The sequence below is a fragment of the Ciconia boyciana genome, chromosome 7 (assembly GCF_034638445.1).
Source record: "Ciconia boyciana chromosome 7, ASM3463844v1, whole genome shotgun sequence".
Taxonomy (NCBI): domain Eukaryota; kingdom Metazoa; phylum Chordata; class Aves; order Ciconiiformes; family Ciconiidae; genus Ciconia; species Ciconia boyciana.
The window spans coordinates 7,940,011-7,956,954 of record NC_132940.1 but is presented as its reverse complement, the minus strand read 5'-3'; the positions used below and the strand labels follow the sequence as shown (position 1 = coordinate 7,956,954).

Genomic DNA, 16,944 nt, shown 5'->3' with positions numbered 1-16,944 from the left:
GAGGAGGAGCCAGGGCGGCCTGTGCGACAAAGCCCAGTGCGCAGGGAGCTGGTGACCAGGAAGCAGAACAGCGCCGGGCTGCCGCGGGGCGGGCGGACCCCACCGGAGCCCGCTGCCCCACGCCGCCCCGCGGGGGGTGGGAGGCCAGTCCTGCCGCCCCCCCCCAGCTCGGGGGTCGGGTCGGGGCGGCTGCGGAGCGAAGCAGGAAGCGGCTGTGGGCTGCTGTTAAGCCGCTTAGGGCCGGGGCTGGCATGAGCCTCCCCGGCGGGGCGGCTGTGGGCTGCGCGCTGCGGCGGGGAGGCTGAGGGCGCGGAGCCGCCGCCGGCGGGGGCTGGCGGTCCGTCCCTGAGGAGGAGGAGGAGGCGGCGGAGGGGGAGCCCCGCTCCCCGGGGGGAAGATGGGGAACTGCCTCAAGTCCCCCACCTCGGATGACATCTCGCTGCTTCACGAGTCCCAGTCGGACAGAGCCAGCTACGGGGACGGGGCTGAGCCGGATCAGGAGCCGCCGCCGCCATATCAGGTAGGGGAGGGGGCGGGGAGCGCCGCGGCGGAGAGCGGAGGCTGGAGGGGGACGGAGGGAGCGGAGCGGGCAGCGGGAGGCGGCGGGGCCCTGGGGAAGAGGGTGAGGAGAGGGCCGCGGGGGCCGCGGCGCGGGGCAGCCGCCAGGCCGCTCGCCCTGAGGGCCGGGCCGGGGGCCGCCGCTGACTCCCCCCCGCCGCCTCTCCTGCGCTGGGCGGCTGCCCGAACCGCTCCCTTTCCGCTCACGGGTACCGGCGGGGGGGGAAGCCGCTTTGTCTCTTCCAGTCTCACAGCCCGGGCCTCTCGGCAGACGGGAGGCGAGGTTCCGGCGGCGGCCGCCGGCGGGGAGCGTCGGGCGGGCCGGGCCCGGCTGGGGGCGGGGGGGGGGGGGGAGTCGGTCATGCTGCCGGGCGGGGGGCGGCCGCGGGGTCCCGGAGGAGGTGGAGGGGGGCAGGCGCTGGCCGTCCGGCCGGTGCCGCGTCCTTTGTTGCCTCCTGCGGTGACATCACCGTCTGGTGTTGCGCTGCTCGGGTGACGCTCCGGGACGGGGACCGCGGGCGCGTGCACTGCCCGGGCTTTGTCCGGGCGCATTCACCGTCGCTCGGGCTTCGCTCCCGTATTTTTAGCAGCGTCTGATCCCCAGTAAGTAACTCTCCCAGCGCAGTAGATCCTGTTTCCCTCGGTCGTGTGGGGCACCAGCAGGGAATTGTTTTCCCATTGTTCCTTTTTTTTTTTTTAATGTCTCAGAGAGAATCAGTTAATTTACATCTTGATGACGAATGGGGGGGGGAGGGGGAGAAGGCCGGGTATTTTCTTTATCGCTTTCCTCACGGCGGAGAGTAACGTTGATGTGGAGTGGTGATGGCGTGAATGTGAAAGCCCTGCTCTTGGCCGCTTCTCGGAGGGGTTTCCGTGGAAAGGGGAAGCTGAACTTGGGGTTGCACTTGTCTGCCTCTTGTCATCTCCATCCCCATGTATAGAAATGTATATTGCCCTAAACAAGCCACCTACAGTGAACGGTTGTACACCACTAAAAAATAAAGAAAAAAAAAAATCCCAGTGGTATAACTGCACGTTTTATCCAAGTTTTAAAAGTATTTTTGTATCTGAGATAATTGGATATATTCCAGAGAAATCTGTATAAATGACAGTTGAGACACAAATTCTGGGGGGTGACTTGAGAGCTCTCTGTTTGCTAAGATGGGAGTCGGTAGTTGCAGACCTTGAGGTATAATTAACAAAATTGCAGGAAGTATTTAACCGGGCAGCCGTGTAATCTACAAATGCTTTGACAAGTTCAAGAATTACAGCCCTGTTAGGAAGCCCCTTAAGTGTTGAAGAGAAGCCCCATATGTGAAGCAGCGCTGGTATTGCTTGGCAGTGTGTAGCTGTTTGTTTTGTTTGGGTGCAAAAGCTTAATATTAGAATAAATTTCCTGATGTGGGGATTTTTTTTTTCTGACTTCGAAACTATGTCTGCTGAAGTCCCAATAAATAGAAAGTGCTTGGTGGCAGATTAAGTTTTTTTTAAAGGTCGTGTTGTTCTAAATTAAACCTGAATTGTCCATGTGGTTTAGGAATGCATTGTATTTTTGTCAAATCAACATATAAAGTTTGGCTGTTCGTGCTATTTGTTGCATTTACATCTGTGATTCTAGGAAGACTTGTGGAGGCTTTTTTTCCCCTTTGAAAACAACCTGTTAGCTTTTGCAAGAGTCATGAATCAAGTATACTCGTTGTGCAGGCCTTCTCCTGTGGATTTCAGTGTAGATAAGTACTCTCTCTCTGTCACTGCTTCCCCCTCCATTAAATTTTTTCTTGATGAAGAATTTCTTGCTCACAAGTGTGGATGGTTGACTGGGAAGACAGTAGACAGTGAAATAAATGACAGACTTACAGATGTCTGGTTTTCAGTAAGTGTATTCATAGCAAAACTTCCCTTGCTTGAAGAAAGCTGTATAGCATCGGGTGATGTGCCCATAGGCGTCTGGCTGTCTCGAATGTTGCTGGCTGTCCTGAAAGCCCCTCCACTGATCCTGGCAGTTCCTAAAGCTTCACCTTAAGGTAGCATTTTGTGTCTCGTATAGTCAAAATTCAAAGCTACCCTTTCCACAGATTTTGAACCACAATGTTTTGTGATTTTTTTTTTTTTTTTTTTTTAAAAAGACCTTACCTACAATATTGTGCAGCATTTCATGCACTTTGAGGTTGAAGGGATTTATAATTCTGAATTGTTTTGCGTTTAGAAGATGCACAAGACAGACTCTAAGGTGAAGAATTCTTTATGCTCCGTTATTGCGGTTGTGCTAGCCATAGGTCACTCATTTCAACTTTCAGGTGGCAGCTTGGATTCAGTGTTACAAATGGGAATTCAGGAGTTCTGTCCTTGTGTGTGATAATTACTACTTTCACAGTATCTTAACCAGAATTAGAGTCTATATGAGAATATTTAGACCTGAGGAAGGAAAGCAAGGAAGAGGATAAAATGAGTTTGAAAGCTAGCTTGTGGCAACTAGCAGTGTGTGCAAGAAACTAGGAGATGAACAATTTAAAATCTAACTACTGAAATTTCAGCTGTAAAATGGACATATCTTAGAAGAGAATAAAATCTGGTATGTTTGCTTCTCTTGGGTTTGCAGCAATGATGTGTCAACTTCCTGAATAGATCTTGCAAGGTATGCAAGCTAGGGGAAGGAAGCGTGTTGAGTGAAGATACACAGTTGTAGAAAATTACTTCTATGTCTCTTGTAACTAACTTCTGTATTATTTTGACGTTTAAAACACTTTTTCATGTTCGGACAGGATTGTGCTATGGGCATCCATATGGGGATCTTGTTAAACCATGATTTTGATTTAGTTATTTGTTTCTAACTGTAAAATGTGCCCCCAATAGTTACTTCAGTATTGCATGTCAAATTTCTTTTAGCAGTGAGTGTGATTGAACCAACTGTGTGAAATTCCTGCCTCCAAAAGTGAGATTGAAAATTTGATTGGCAGTGTGGACACGTGGAGTAGCGGGGAATATAACTTCCATTCAGAGGCTCTGCATCTACCTGTCTGCTCTCAGTTTCTGTGGCAGTATGTGTTACAAGCTACAGCAGAAAGGCTTCTGAGAGGAAGCATCTTTCTAAACAGGTATCTGAGTTAATGAGAACGTGGTCCATTAAAACATCAGCCATTTTCCAGGGCGTCAAGCTTAACGGCTAACATGGGAAATAATTAAAACACACCAAAAAAAGGAGTGTGTTTGTGTGTGTGGGGGGAAAGGAAGTAATTTCAAGAGTGGACCAACACTTTCACAGACAGATGCTAATTTTGGATGCCTCCATTTTAGAACCCAGAAATTACAACTGTGTTTCTGAGTGCTAAACACATGCAACTCCATTTTTAACCAGTGAATCTGTGATTAGGAAAGAGTTAGCTTTGGTTTTGTTTTTTCTCAAGTCCTCAAAATTGAGTATGCTTTCAAGTTTGTTTTCCTTTTCTGTGTATGACTTCTTCACCATCTGTTGGCAATATGCCTTCTGCTGTTTTTCCATACAAGTTTACTGTATTTTCCAGTTTCTCTTACTTCTAGTAGTTCTTCTCAAAGACTTTATTTTGCACAACAGATGTGCCCCTTTCTTAATCCTTGTTTCATATTTCTGTTCTTAAATAGTTCTTCAATAGTTGCAGGAAATAATAGGCCAGTTTATTAAACTCTGGAATTTTACACAGTAAAGTACAGAGTATTTTACATCTTTTCTCCCTAAGTTTCTAAAAAGTGCTACTGTGGACAAAATACACTACAGTCGTCTTAATTTAGCAAGTGGTATACATCTTTTTTTAATAAGCTAAAAGCATGAGAAATAAGCGCAAATTCTTGGTATTGATACTGAACTCATAAAAGCACGTTTGAAATGTTGATGTGGCAGATAGACTAATAAAATATTTTACCCCTTTATCTGAAAAGATCCCAAGTGTGTTCCGGTACTCAGTACAACCCTGTGTTACCTTACAGGCCCAGATAAAATGTTTCAGTGGATCCAGTGGATTTTTTTTTTTTTGAGGGATTAATTTAAAACCTTTTGACCTGGATACTCCTTTGATTAGGCAGTAGCCACAAAATGAGACAAGAGATCACAAACATGAGCTTAACCCAATGTTGTGCTCCCATAATCTTCCAAAAGCTGTTGGGGACAGCAGGTTTTGAAAGCACAGTTTGGGGGTCTCATGGCTTCTCTTAAACTGAGGTTGCTGCAATGGTGTCCTTGGGCCGCCTCTGTTAACTGAGCGTCACCTGTATGCATTGTACCCTCATCCCCATCCATCTGTCTTGCTGTGCTTTGTGCCAGCCGTCCCCAGTTCAGGGAGGTGGCACAGCAGCCTGTGATGATGGTGCCCTAGGTCCTTAGTAAGTCACTCTCCGGGATCCTCTCAGGCTGAGCGCAGTGCAATAGATGAAGTCCTGGAGTGTTGCTTATCCAAGGCGCTGAAGAAGTCCCCAGTTTGAACAGTCAGAAAATTTTCTTTAAATAGTCTACTGCATTTCTGTGTGAAACTTGCCCCCGTGGATGCGTGTGTTGGATGTATTTTGCTCAACAGAGAAACAAAGCTTTTAGTATGCTCTCATCATGACTTAAGTAATATATTACCTTGGTGTTCCAATGCTGTCTTCTCCAAGCCATGGTAATTAATATCATTAAAAGTTGCAAACCAAATTAATTCTGATATAGAAGTTGCACCCATTATAGAAACATCCATACAAAATTCTCTTGGGCTACAAATGAGATGATTTATCATCTGTGATTGCGTGTATTGTACAAGAAGGAAGACTACGGTAGTATAATGTGTAATAATTTGACATTGAGTGGTCGTGCAAAGCTAGAACTGTTGGCATATGTTAGAATGGTGTAAGAGGAGGAAAGATGTGATGGGAAAAAATTACATACAGAAAGCTAGCCATGAAAAAAGCAAACCAACTAGTAAGTTTACTTTCATGTAAGAGAAAGGAGTATATTTAAAAATTGCATATGCAGGTCTTGCCCTTTTCTCTGCTTGTCCTTCACATCTCGCTGATGACGTGTATGAATTACAGTTGCATTTGTGGATGTGAACTGAAATACCGCTCCAGTCCACAATTCCTCATTCCAGTGGAAACTTCAAAGGGCTTCAGAGAAGAGTGTCTCTCTGTTGGTGTGCTGCTGGCTGGTGCCTTCTGGCAGCAGTGCCCTCCATGGGGATCAGCTTCAGTGAGGAGACAAAGTGAAGGAGGAGCTGAAGTTGAGTGTTTGCTGCATGGATGAGAAATGGTAGAGTAAGCCAGTGATGTTTTGCGTTTACTTCTTTTCAAGAAAATGGTTGCTTAAGCTACCTTATATAACTGGTTCTCAGAAATGAACAAGTGCTATAATAATATTCTGGAATAATATCTCTAATTGTAAAAGACCAAGCATTAAGTGCTAAAGTCACTCCTGATAAATTGTTGCAATACAATTTAGACCGCTGCATTTAGAAAATCTGTAAGCCCTCCATGTCTTATGGTGATGTTCTGGTAAATTATTTGTACGTGCAAAGCAATAATAAACCTTTTTTTTTTTTTAAATGTCTGTATAGGGATATACAGTTCACTTATTCAGATAGTAATGAATTATATGTATTATGAACTTCATTGTAATAGCATCCAAGGTTATTTGGTTAGTGAACAATATGCCATGACACTTCTTACTCCATCCATGTCTGAAGAACTTAGCAAGTTGTCCAGAGAATTTTGTTGCTGGTAATGCGTCCTGGACAGAAAGTTTCCTGAGGGTGTTAAGTCTAACTTCCTTTCTAGATAACAGTTAGAAAAAACTGTGCACCTGTATTTCCTGTCTTAATGCATACTGGTTTCAGCATAGCCTGCCAGGCTGGCTGATTGGTGCCATCTTCCATTTTGCTAGTGAAAAAAGCTGGGGGGGCAGAGGGAGAAGAGAGGAAGGAAGGCAAACCTGAAAATAAAGGATACCAGATGGTATCACAGAGTTAGGTAACTTTAATCTTGAAAATACCTATTCATAAACTGGTTTTAATGAATATTTTAATGAATATTGGCTGAATATTGTAATTCTTTGCCTGCTTAAAATAGATTTTTAACTCCAATTGGTTATAAATATGCAGTAGACATGGCTAGAGGAAATGGGAAGTGTATGCTGATGTTCAAGTTCTCTATGTTATCATCTTTCTATTATGAAAATTAGACCCAATTTCTAAACTTAGTGTTGTTAAGTTAGCAATCGGTAAAGATCTGTTCCTAGCCATTTTGGCCAGAAGGTTTTCCAAGAGGAATTTTGAAAATAATAGGATATGTTTATAATCATATTTGACAGAGGATTGCTTACTGTTTTACATGGACTTCTGCAACAAATGTCTTAAGTTGGATCAAGATGCTATACAAGGTCCCTCCCTGTCTGCCCATGTCGCTGTTCATCATTTAAACAAAGGAAAGAAGCTCAGTTTAATGAAGACTTCTACAGACCCTGGTAATGGTTGTAGTCAAACTGATTGCAGATTGTAAGGTCAAGAAACTAAAAATAACACCACTTGCTTGTGACAGACTTGTGTCTTCCAGTCTTTGTGCTTGTCCTTGTTATTGCCTCCTCATAGACACACAAAGAGAAACGTATTTATATTTTGAAGAGGTAATGGTTTGTGGAATAGACTAAAGCAAATCAGCCATGACTTTTCTATGAGCTAATGAAACAGTTTCTAAGAGACCAAAGAATTACAAAATGAGCAGGTTTTTAGGGATGTCATGGCTGAGTTAGAATAAAACCTCTCCAGGGAAAAAAGCTGAAGAGTTACCATTCTGACTCTAAAAGGCAAAGCAAGCTTCAGTCTTGATTTAGACCGCAAGAAAAATTTGCCCTGACATTGTGAAGGTCTCAGAAGTGAAGATGTGTCTTGCTTCCTGAAGGTAGGATGTGTTTTTGTAGATGTTATCTTTCTTGTCGTTCTGCCAGCCTCTTGGGGGGCAGCTGCAGCAGCAACCTGTCCCCACAGACCTAGAGTTGATGTGTAGCTTCTTGCTGGATAAAGCTACGCTGTAGACTTCAACCAAAAAACCCCCCACCCTCAAACCTAAACAAAAACCCCAAAATCTACCAAAAAATCACTCTAGCAGCCCTAGCATAAGCATTCATTATTCTTAGTTCAGTCTTCTGTTTCGTTTGTAACTTTTAGCAAATCACTTAACTGGTCTGTGCTTTAGTTTCCTCACTGTAAAATGAGGAGTAAAGGAGTAATAAAGTTTATCTTCAGTGCAGGCATGCTTAGTAATTTAATTCCTGTTAGTAAAGTGTTCCATGATAATTTGATTTTAATAAAATAATATTCCTTCATTATAAAATGCACCTCTGCAGGAATTTATGACAAACCTGCTGCTGTAGAGAGGGAGCTTTTATCAGAAGATCTGTTTAAGGCAGTAGATAAGTCTCTTAAAATCTGTTTTGGAATCTGATAGTTCAGCATTTATTTGGCAGCCTGCGTTCCAGATGCTCAATTAGTAGGAATGAAGAGGCCGTGGAGATGGTAATAAGAAATCTGGCCTAATCAGGATGATGAATCTTCATTATGCTGGGAGATCGTACATTCTTTCAGGCAAGCCAAGCCAAACAAGCAATACCGCCCTCCCCAAAATCTAGGACCACCGTGTGTTTAGGAAACTCTTATGTTTCCCGTATGTACCACTGGTTCATTTCTGTGTACAGCCAGCAACAGCTGCTGATCATCTGGACTTTGGTTTCAGAACCATGGAAGATAAACTAGTTTTATGTTTTGAAGAGATAATGATCTGTGGAATGGACTAATGCTAATCAACCGTGACTTTCCTATGAACTAATGAAACAATTTCCAAGAGACCAAACAGTTATTGAGAGTGGTTGTTTTATTTACCAGTCCTCCATAGAAATCTGCTGGCCGCTCTGTTTCTCATCAGTGAAGAAGAAAGTCAGAATGCCGGTGGCATAAAAGCTGCTGGGCCATGATCCACGCGCAGTGACACGGACAAACAGCAGATGCGTACAGCAACTGAAGGAGGAGATAAAAGAACCGTCCTTTCAACTGCAGTTGCGTCAGCCAAATCACAACCAGCTGGTTTATTACATCGGGCATTTCTGCTGATCCAGCAGAATGCTTATGCATGCTCTCTGCTTTGCACACGTGCACGCGTGCATACCATCGTATCAAAGGCTAGTCTGATTTTTGAGCATTCTCATCCTGCCTCTGTTTTTAGCCACTGGTTTAGTTTAGGGATGATGTAGACCTGAGGTGCCTGGGGGAGGACTGAAACTGTGGGAGGACTGAGAGAAACTGTGACTCAGGAAATTCAGTTTCTCCCTTAGCCCCAGCATGCAGCGATGAATGTGCAGACTATTATCCAGGCAATACTGAAACCTGTTTCCCTTGATCATATTTTTTGGACACTGGAGAGGCTTCTGTGTCCTCTCGTCTGCTTTTTCCCTGCTTGGAGCAATTTTTATTTCTAGAGGCATGGTTCAGAAGCAGTTCTTGTATGTACTTCACTGAACTCCAAGGCCAAATGCCCATGCAGGGACAACCTCCTCCTCAGTCAAAGACAAATCTCAGCTGGCTGACAATGCTGAGTTTTCTAGAGCTTGGGATTGTAGCTAGCCCACATGCCATTAGAGTTTGGATTGCTAAGAGAGGTCCTAGAAGCATCAAGGAAACGCCTGGTTTATGACTAATAAAATTTAATGAAGCCGTGTGAATATCCAGTGGTAAGCAAAAAATCATTCAGTGCTGGTTTGGACAAAAGTAAGGAATCTGCTATCCTGCACCCACGATTAAAACCATTAAATTTACCAGATACTGCCAGTTTCTAATCTTTGTCATGGCAAAACTGCTTTAAAAAAAAAAAGTCAGACTAGAATATAACCCAGAAGTGTATCTAACATAGCTGTATATACTTGGACAGTAGTTCTGTAGGGGCTGTAAGTTTTCCCTATAGTCCTCACCACTGTCAGTCTGTATGGCTCTCCTGGTGATTTGTATACAAGCTGTAGCCAGAAGGAAATGGAGCAATATTTATCTGACTTTATTTATTCCTGTAAGATGCATCTTGGTAGTGGGGGGTACAAATCTCTCATGACTCAGTGTGCGAATATTGCAGAACTGGATGAGGCTGGGTGCTCTTGCCCTTTCTGTTTCAGAGCTGCGGGAGACTTAGATAAGAGATTAAAGTGCATCAGATTCCATTATTTCAGTATCTATGGGACAGTATAATGCATGACTACTGTGGGACGATGCCTGTGTCTGACTTTTATTCATCATTGTAATTAAACCCAGATACAGAGTTTGTTCTGTGCACTGAACATTAATCACAACATTTTATTAACACGGTTGTCGAAATCTGTAATTCAGACGTAGTATAATTTTGCAGTATAGATTAAGACCGGTATTTATTTTGCCTGAATAAATTAATTTTATTTAAAGTTCATAAAGAGAAGTAGTTGCTCTCAGGTTTTGAGCAAACAGGTGCAAGCATTGCTTGACTACAGACGTACTAAACTGGTTTGGTCTGTACTGTTGCTTAACAGAAAGCCGTTAACTGATGTATTCAGTAGAAACTATATAAAAGGGTCAGATCACTAAATCTGAATTTAGAGCATTAGTTTGCTGAAGACACTGAAATTAGTATTTTAACACCTGTAGACTTTATTTTATGCTTTATAATAGTACTTGCTTAATTGCCATTGCCAGTTTCTGATCTTTTGGGATTTCTCTTGGTTGTTTTCTGTTTTGGTATTATGATTTGTATTGCAGTTGCATCCATATATCTTCAATTTAGCTTATGAAATATGACTTAAGTAATTGCTTTAGTGTCTATTTCACAGAGTTCTATAATGTTACATCTATATATTTGGAGACCTTGAGGCAGTTGCAGATTGTCCCATGGAGAGTGGCATCCTTGAAAGTATATTGCCCTTCTTGGAAGGAAACAATATCACTTTTAAAATTCAAGCAAAAATACTTAATTTAAAATAACTGTTAATTCTTTCCTAGGTTAGTGCTTTTTCACCTCTTAGTTCCTGGGTCTCTGAGACTCTATGGGCTGTTTTTTACAGTGCTCACAAGAGCTAATAAAGTCCCATCTGTAGTCACTAAACTGAGAATACAGGTCCACACCTCTACTTGACAATTTTTAGGGATCTGCAAATTGGAAACTAGTAAGAAGCACTGCGTAGGTAGTGTTACTCCAAGGTCTGTCCTGGGCCCAGAAAACTCCTCTGCCTGCCCCGATAGCACACCTCTTTAGCTAATGGCATCCACGTGATGCTGCAGTGGCTGTGATGGCCAGGTACCGTCCAGCAGCTGGACTGAGATAGATGATGGCCTTTAGCCCAACCCTGAGTGGGATGCTCAGTGGCTTTCCCACCCTGCCCTCCGCTGGAAGTGGTAGTATGGTACTGAATTCACTCCCATGGATTAAGATGATAACTCACCTGGAGCTCTGCTGGGTTGTATATAATGCTTCCAGCCAGTCATCTATAAGAACCAAAAATGAAGTGCAAGGAGGGATTTTACATTAAGTAAAATTCAGACAAACTTTCTGGAATTTCTAAGAATTTAAGTTGTACTTATTTTACTGTGTGGCTGAACTACTGTAAATAAGTTTACCAAACAATGCCCATTCCTTTTGTAAATATAATGGCTTTCTTGATTTACAGTAGATGGAGTCAGGTATTCAGAGACACAATGTTTAATGACTAATTAGTTTTATTTTTAAAAATCCTTCAGGAAAGAAAAAATACTATCCACACAAAATTTCATGCTCCAAGTAATCTTTGTTTTCCTCTATAAACTGTATTCTTGTTCAGTGAGTAACCTGTTTTTTCCTACCTCCCAGAAGCAGCAAGATGACCTAGATCTAGAGCTTCCTGGGGAAAAGTTCACTTCACCCTATATATAGCTTCTCCTGAAGTGTCTTTATGTGGCTGTCACCTACTCTGAGCTGATAAACTGAGGAGAAAAGAGCTATAGTTTTAGGCTGGGGTAGGAAAGGAGGGTGTTTTATCCTTCCTCTCTTTTTGGGCTCTATTAATACATCTTACGCACATGCCACTCTCTGGATCCCAGTGTGGTGAAGGCCAGACTTCCAAAATCCCAGCTGCAACATACAGAACTTCATGTCTCTGTGTCTTCTCAATGTGCTGCGGCTGAATAATGACCCATTACCTCTTGGTTAACAAGTGAATTGGATCACGCCTTCGTGCTGCAGGAGTTCCTGCAGTGGACTCTGAAACGTGGTATCCTGGGGTCAATGTGTGCTTTGCTCTGATCAGATCACGCAGATGGAGGTTCCTCCAAGCAGCACTGCTGGCACAGCAGTATTTTTATTGGAAAGCAAAAACTGGGAAAATGGTAGTAGCAACTATGTAACAGATGCTACCAAACAGGCTGTTGGTGTTGAGGGATCAACCAAATGTTTCCACCTCAGGGTAACGAGTAACAGTGAAGAGTACTGTAGGCTGGGGGAAATTTGTCCATCCCTTTGTCAGCATAAAGCATTTTTTTAAATATAGGGGAGTTTATCTGAGTCAGTGCATCAGCAACTTGAGCTGTTTGGGCTTCTGCAGCCTTTCTGGGGAGAGAGGGGTACTTTCTCTGTCCCTAAAGAAAGTGCTGCTGTCTAAGGGCACCACGTACTCCTCTCCTGGGGCCTTCACCACACTGGGGACGGACGCCAGTGGAAACCATTGGTACTGCTGTGTTGGGGTGTGTATGCCTCTGACACATGGGGAACTGGCATCAGTGTTTGTTTAACTTGATTTGAGGCAGGATTCTGCTCCAGCACTTAAAAATAATGGCTTTAACAGACACTGCTTGGGGCTGAATGCAGCCAAGGTCAAAGGAGGGGCTTGGAGGCTATCTCTGTTCAGCGGACCACAAACTGAAACCAGGTGAAAATGTGGTGTGCCTTGTGATCTGCGTTGTGTGCGTCCATGTTTCTGGCGCAGGGAGGTCTGATCTAACCATGCGCTGCTGCCAAAAGGGATTGCTCTGCTTTTCCCTCCTGTTTTCTACTTGCAGCCGTGTGCTCCGCAGTCTCTTTGTGGTGGCTTTCGTGCTTATCTGATCCCTCAGTGAGTCAGCTCATACCCTTCAAGTGTCTAAAATGGGTTATCTCGCTCTTATTTTCCTCCTGTCAGCTTAGTGAACTGAACTGACTTCCTGGTGGAGATTGGATTTATCTGTACTCTTTGCCATCTATATATTGCGTTTTACTTTGTGACATCTCTGGAAAGGTCTAGAGGTGTCAGGTATTAGACATGTGCTATTACCGCCAAGTCTTACAGGATTTTTGGCTTCACCATGTTGTAATTAAGGATATACTGGGACTTAACTGCATACCAGAGCATGCACAGAATGAATGTCTGATACTGGTTTGGGCAGTGAGTCCATTTGGGAATGGTCTGTGCATGAAATGCAGTCTAAAGGTGCCATTTCTAACTTCAGTGGGGTGGATTTTGCTGCTTCAGGGCAAATCTCTGATGTAGACAAAGCCTTAGTTCTGTTTTTCTTAAATGTGATCTTTCTGGTTTAAAAAAAACCAACAACCTGACAAAACATAATAAAAGAATATAAATCTGTCTACCACAACCACCATTAAAGATGCTTGGACACTTTTCCTCACTATTTTCTTCTTTAAAGACGTTTCATTAATGTTACCTAACAGTTCATGAGTATATTTGGTAAGTACAGGAATGGGTGAAGACTTTCACAGCCTGTTCGTGTTGTGCAGCAGACTGTGATATCCCTTGGGACACAACTGACTACAGTAATATCATTCATCTGCATTGTGGGGTGCTGCTCTGCCTCTTTCCGCACACAAGCCTTCCAGTTAAGACTCCGTGGATGGTTTCCAAAGTCTGAACATAACTTGGCAAGCTTTGTCACTGCTGTTAGGAGTTTGATTACCTTTGTGCATATGTATGTGAGGACAGCCAGTGTATGTGGCTTTTAATAAAACAACCTCCATGTTGTCTAAAACGTTTAGAATTAAGAAATTATATAGGTATGCAAGAGCAGAAGCGAAGCTGGCCGCCTCAATTTGGCTCTCCTGTTTTATATGTTGTGACTCCTTATTCTAGTTTGGTGTCTCTCGAGAGGCTCCTAGTTTCCTGTTGGAGCCAGTCTTACTTAAAGCAAATTGAGGGACAAAACACTGTTGCAAGAGCTAAATTTGAGAAGCAAATCTTGCTTCTTTTTCATGCATCCACTTATGCAGTGTTACCCACTCTTGTAATTTCTGCAGTAATGCCATGCTTTTGCATAGCTCGAACCCTCTTGCTCGATACCTTTCTGTTTAGTTTTCTGAATTCGGAACCACTGAACATGAGCAGTAAATACAATCTTTACAGTTTTTTGGATCTCATGAGCTAAGTTGCATTTTGCCTTAGAGACCTATAGAAAAAGCCCAGAAGCTGCAGGAGATGGGGCTGCCGTGGCAGTGAGGGACACCCTTCCTTGTCGGTCACTGGTAAGCAAACAGCCCAGCACATTGTCAGGGTTGTGGGGCACTTGCAAAGCTGTAGAAATAGTTTTCTGAATGAGACCGCTTGCTGCCACTAACGTTTCCTTGGTCTATTTCATAAAATATGCTGGCGAGGTTTCAGTTTGAATACAGTAATGCATTTCAACTGGATGGAATATAACTATTTAAATTAGACCAATAGCTATTGCCCTTTCTCCCTTAAAAAGACTTAAGTAACACATCAAACTGAAGTAAGATACATACTTTTTTTTTTAGAATTGTAGATGCAGAATGATTAGTGTGTTCCAGCAATAAAGTGCCTGTATATCAACATAGAGTTCAGTAATTCCATGTATACCTGTTCACTGATGATCTTACATTTTGCTTGCCCCAGGCCAAATCTTCATCAGTGGTGTGGCTGCCCAGGGCTACTCAAGCAACACAAGTGGGTTTGTAAAACGGGAGATTTCTGTATGTGGTAAACCTTTCAGCTAGCATGCCGTCAGCAGGATAAGTTTTATAAGTGTCTTTTCTCAGCCCTGTCTTGACTCCTGCTTCTACCTGTGGAGTGTGCTGCAGGAAACAGGGTTTGGCCAAGAACCCCTGTGCTTCCGCCGTAGGTGTTTTCCACCAGTGGGCTATCGAAAAAGCGGCAGAGATCAAACCAGAATTGTTAATGTAAAGTGATTTTGTAAAAAAAATATTATTTTCTCACTTTTAAGCTTTTATTTTTTTAGTGTCTTAAACTTCCAGGTGGATCCACTTATGGCAGTGTCTGCAGACATTTATAATAGCTTCAACAAAACGAGGCTCAGATTTAATGAAGCATTATCTTTTGTATTGTATTTACATTAGCTTTGAGTTCAATATGACAAGCATTATTGCTAGTTGTTACACTGCATCATAGGTTATATTAATTTGGATAACAGCCCTGTTTGGTACAGTGTTGGAAATTGCCTATTAACAAGTGTGTGAATTGGACTGTTTTCTGGTGTCTGTGAACAAGGGGACCTATGGATAGTTATGCACATGCTCACTGAAGTTATTTTCTGAAGATAATGTATGACTTTTACAAGAAGCTGGTCAAGCTTTGCCCTTGCAACTACTCCTACAGGGAGCCTCTTTTGATCAGCTGAGAACTAAGGGTCTAGAAGCTATTTCACAGTTCTAGATTATTTATGGCAAACTTGCACCTGTTATTCTTGTACCAAACAGATCTTTAGTTGTTTTTGTGATGTTTACTCTCCTGATTTATTTAGAGATCAGTCCTATATCCCTTTCAGCCTTTGTTTTTCTAGGCTAACGCTTCTATTTTTATTTTGTTTGTTAGTGGATGTGATATTCAAGCAACTTGGTTTTCCTGAAAAACAAAATCTGTCTCATCCATAGTCAGTGAAACAAACAAACAAAAAACCCCCCAAAATAAAATAAAAATTCTTGCAGTGAATTTTGTCATGATGACTGATAATGGAAGCCATAGACAGTATTTACTTTAAATCTGCAGAACATGCAGCTCAGAAGTCCAAGGGGCAAGCACCTTTTCATGCGCTGCTAGCCATTATCCTCTCTCATTGGAGTAAACAATTCCATAACATGCTGAAGACCTCACCAGGAACTCAGCATTACATGAAATTATACAAAAAAATCAGGACCAGGCCTGTAAGTTATTTCAAGGCTAATTTCTGTAAAAGCTTCAGCAGAGCAAAGATATTTTCTTTAACTTGATCTGCCAGTCTGAAATTGCTCTGTAGGGTCCTTGCTGTATGGCTTTCAGCAGACTTCATTTGAGGAATATCGGACTCATTTTTGCCAAAGTTCATGGAGAAAGCCATGCCCAGCCCTTTTCTGCCCCCAAGGAAGTGTCTAGAGCTGCCCATCTCCTGAAACGATTGGTTTATTTCTGCTTCTACTGTCTGATCCAAAACAACAAATGAAAGAACAAAAAAATAATTTGCTGCAGTGATTTCTACTCATGTCTTTACTGCAGTGGAGATGTGCCTATAGGAAAGGAGGTATCCCAGATAAAGACAGGAATTCAGACTCCTCTTGTTACCTTGCCTATTTGGTTCAGAGTTTACTCAGCAAATCTTTCACTGTCCCCAGGGAAGCACCTTCACTGACTTCTCCACAGTGGTGCATAAGGAGACAAAGTGAGTTTAGTCCTGTAGGTCCTGGGACTTGGAGGAGCAGCACTTAATGCCATCTGCTTCCCAGGCTACTCTCTGGTGCACCCACGGCTTCGGAGATGCGTTTGAGAGGTGTCCTTTCGGGGACCATACTGGTGAGCTAAAAAGTCTAGGAAGATAACTAAAATATTTCTGTAGTAATTGAGTGATGATATTTCTGCTTGTGGAGTTAAAATCCAAGCAAGAAGCTTCCCATCTTTTCTCTTCAAGCCTGTCTAGCTATTAGTTACCTCTGTAGTTATACCCTAATGACTCCCGAAGTAACAAGGTGTATTTTAGACTAAATATCATAAATTAAACCTAAAAAACTCCCAGGGTTTCTTGATAGCTGTTTTGCTGTGGCTGTGTATATTTTTTGACATGATAACATACCGAATACCTCCAGCGTCACTGTCTCAAAGCTTTCCACGTGTAGCTTAGTGTTGCTCCATTTTTACAGTGTTTTATTAGGACTGCGGTTTGTCTGTCTTTGTATAAACTGGCAAAACTTATTTTAGTGGTAGTGTGGGTTGTAGCAGGACATAGTTATTCCACCCCAAACATTAAGGCAGGAAAATAAGGTAAGTAAAAGTATTTCTTTATATCTTCATAAAGCCTGAAAGAGTGTCGGTAACATGATGTTAATGCCATTAGGCTTTCATTTCTTCCTCTGAGGGGCATCGAAAGTAGCACGTATCTCACCTACGGTAGAGTTATGCTTTGGTGCAGGGCCTGAGCAGTTTCCTTG

At 42.8% G+C, this 16,944-nt stretch overlaps 1 protein-coding gene and 1 long non-coding RNA gene across 4 annotated transcripts in view; both read left to right on the top strand.

The window, feature by feature from the left end:
- The first annotated feature begins 22 nt into the window (after window positions 1-22).
- The window catches only part of RNF11 (ring finger protein 11), a 33,485-nt gene continuing 16,563 nt past the window's right edge, over window positions 23-16,944 (top strand). Inside the window, exon 1 of one of the 2 annotated variants that reach the window (XM_072866962.1) lies at window positions 23-520. In XM_072866962.1, the coding sequence (XP_072723063.1) occupies window positions 398-520 (123 nt within the window). In that variant the 5' untranslated portion in view covers window positions 23-397. The remainder of the gene's footprint in view (window positions 521-16,944) is intronic. The other variant, XM_072866961.1, reaches the window with a different exon arrangement.
- Window positions 3,414-9,569, top strand: LOC140654364 (uncharacterized). 2 transcript variants are annotated; one of them, XR_012043400.1, is made up of 4 exons: window positions 3,414-3,653; window positions 5,596-5,809; window positions 6,866-7,018; window positions 8,433-9,569. It is a non-coding gene; the product is annotated as an uncharacterized lncRNA (long non-coding RNA). The 2 variants fall into 2 exon arrangements; XR_012043399.1 differs by lacking the exon at window positions 8,433-9,569 and having other exon boundaries at window positions 3,421-3,653; window positions 6,866-7,790.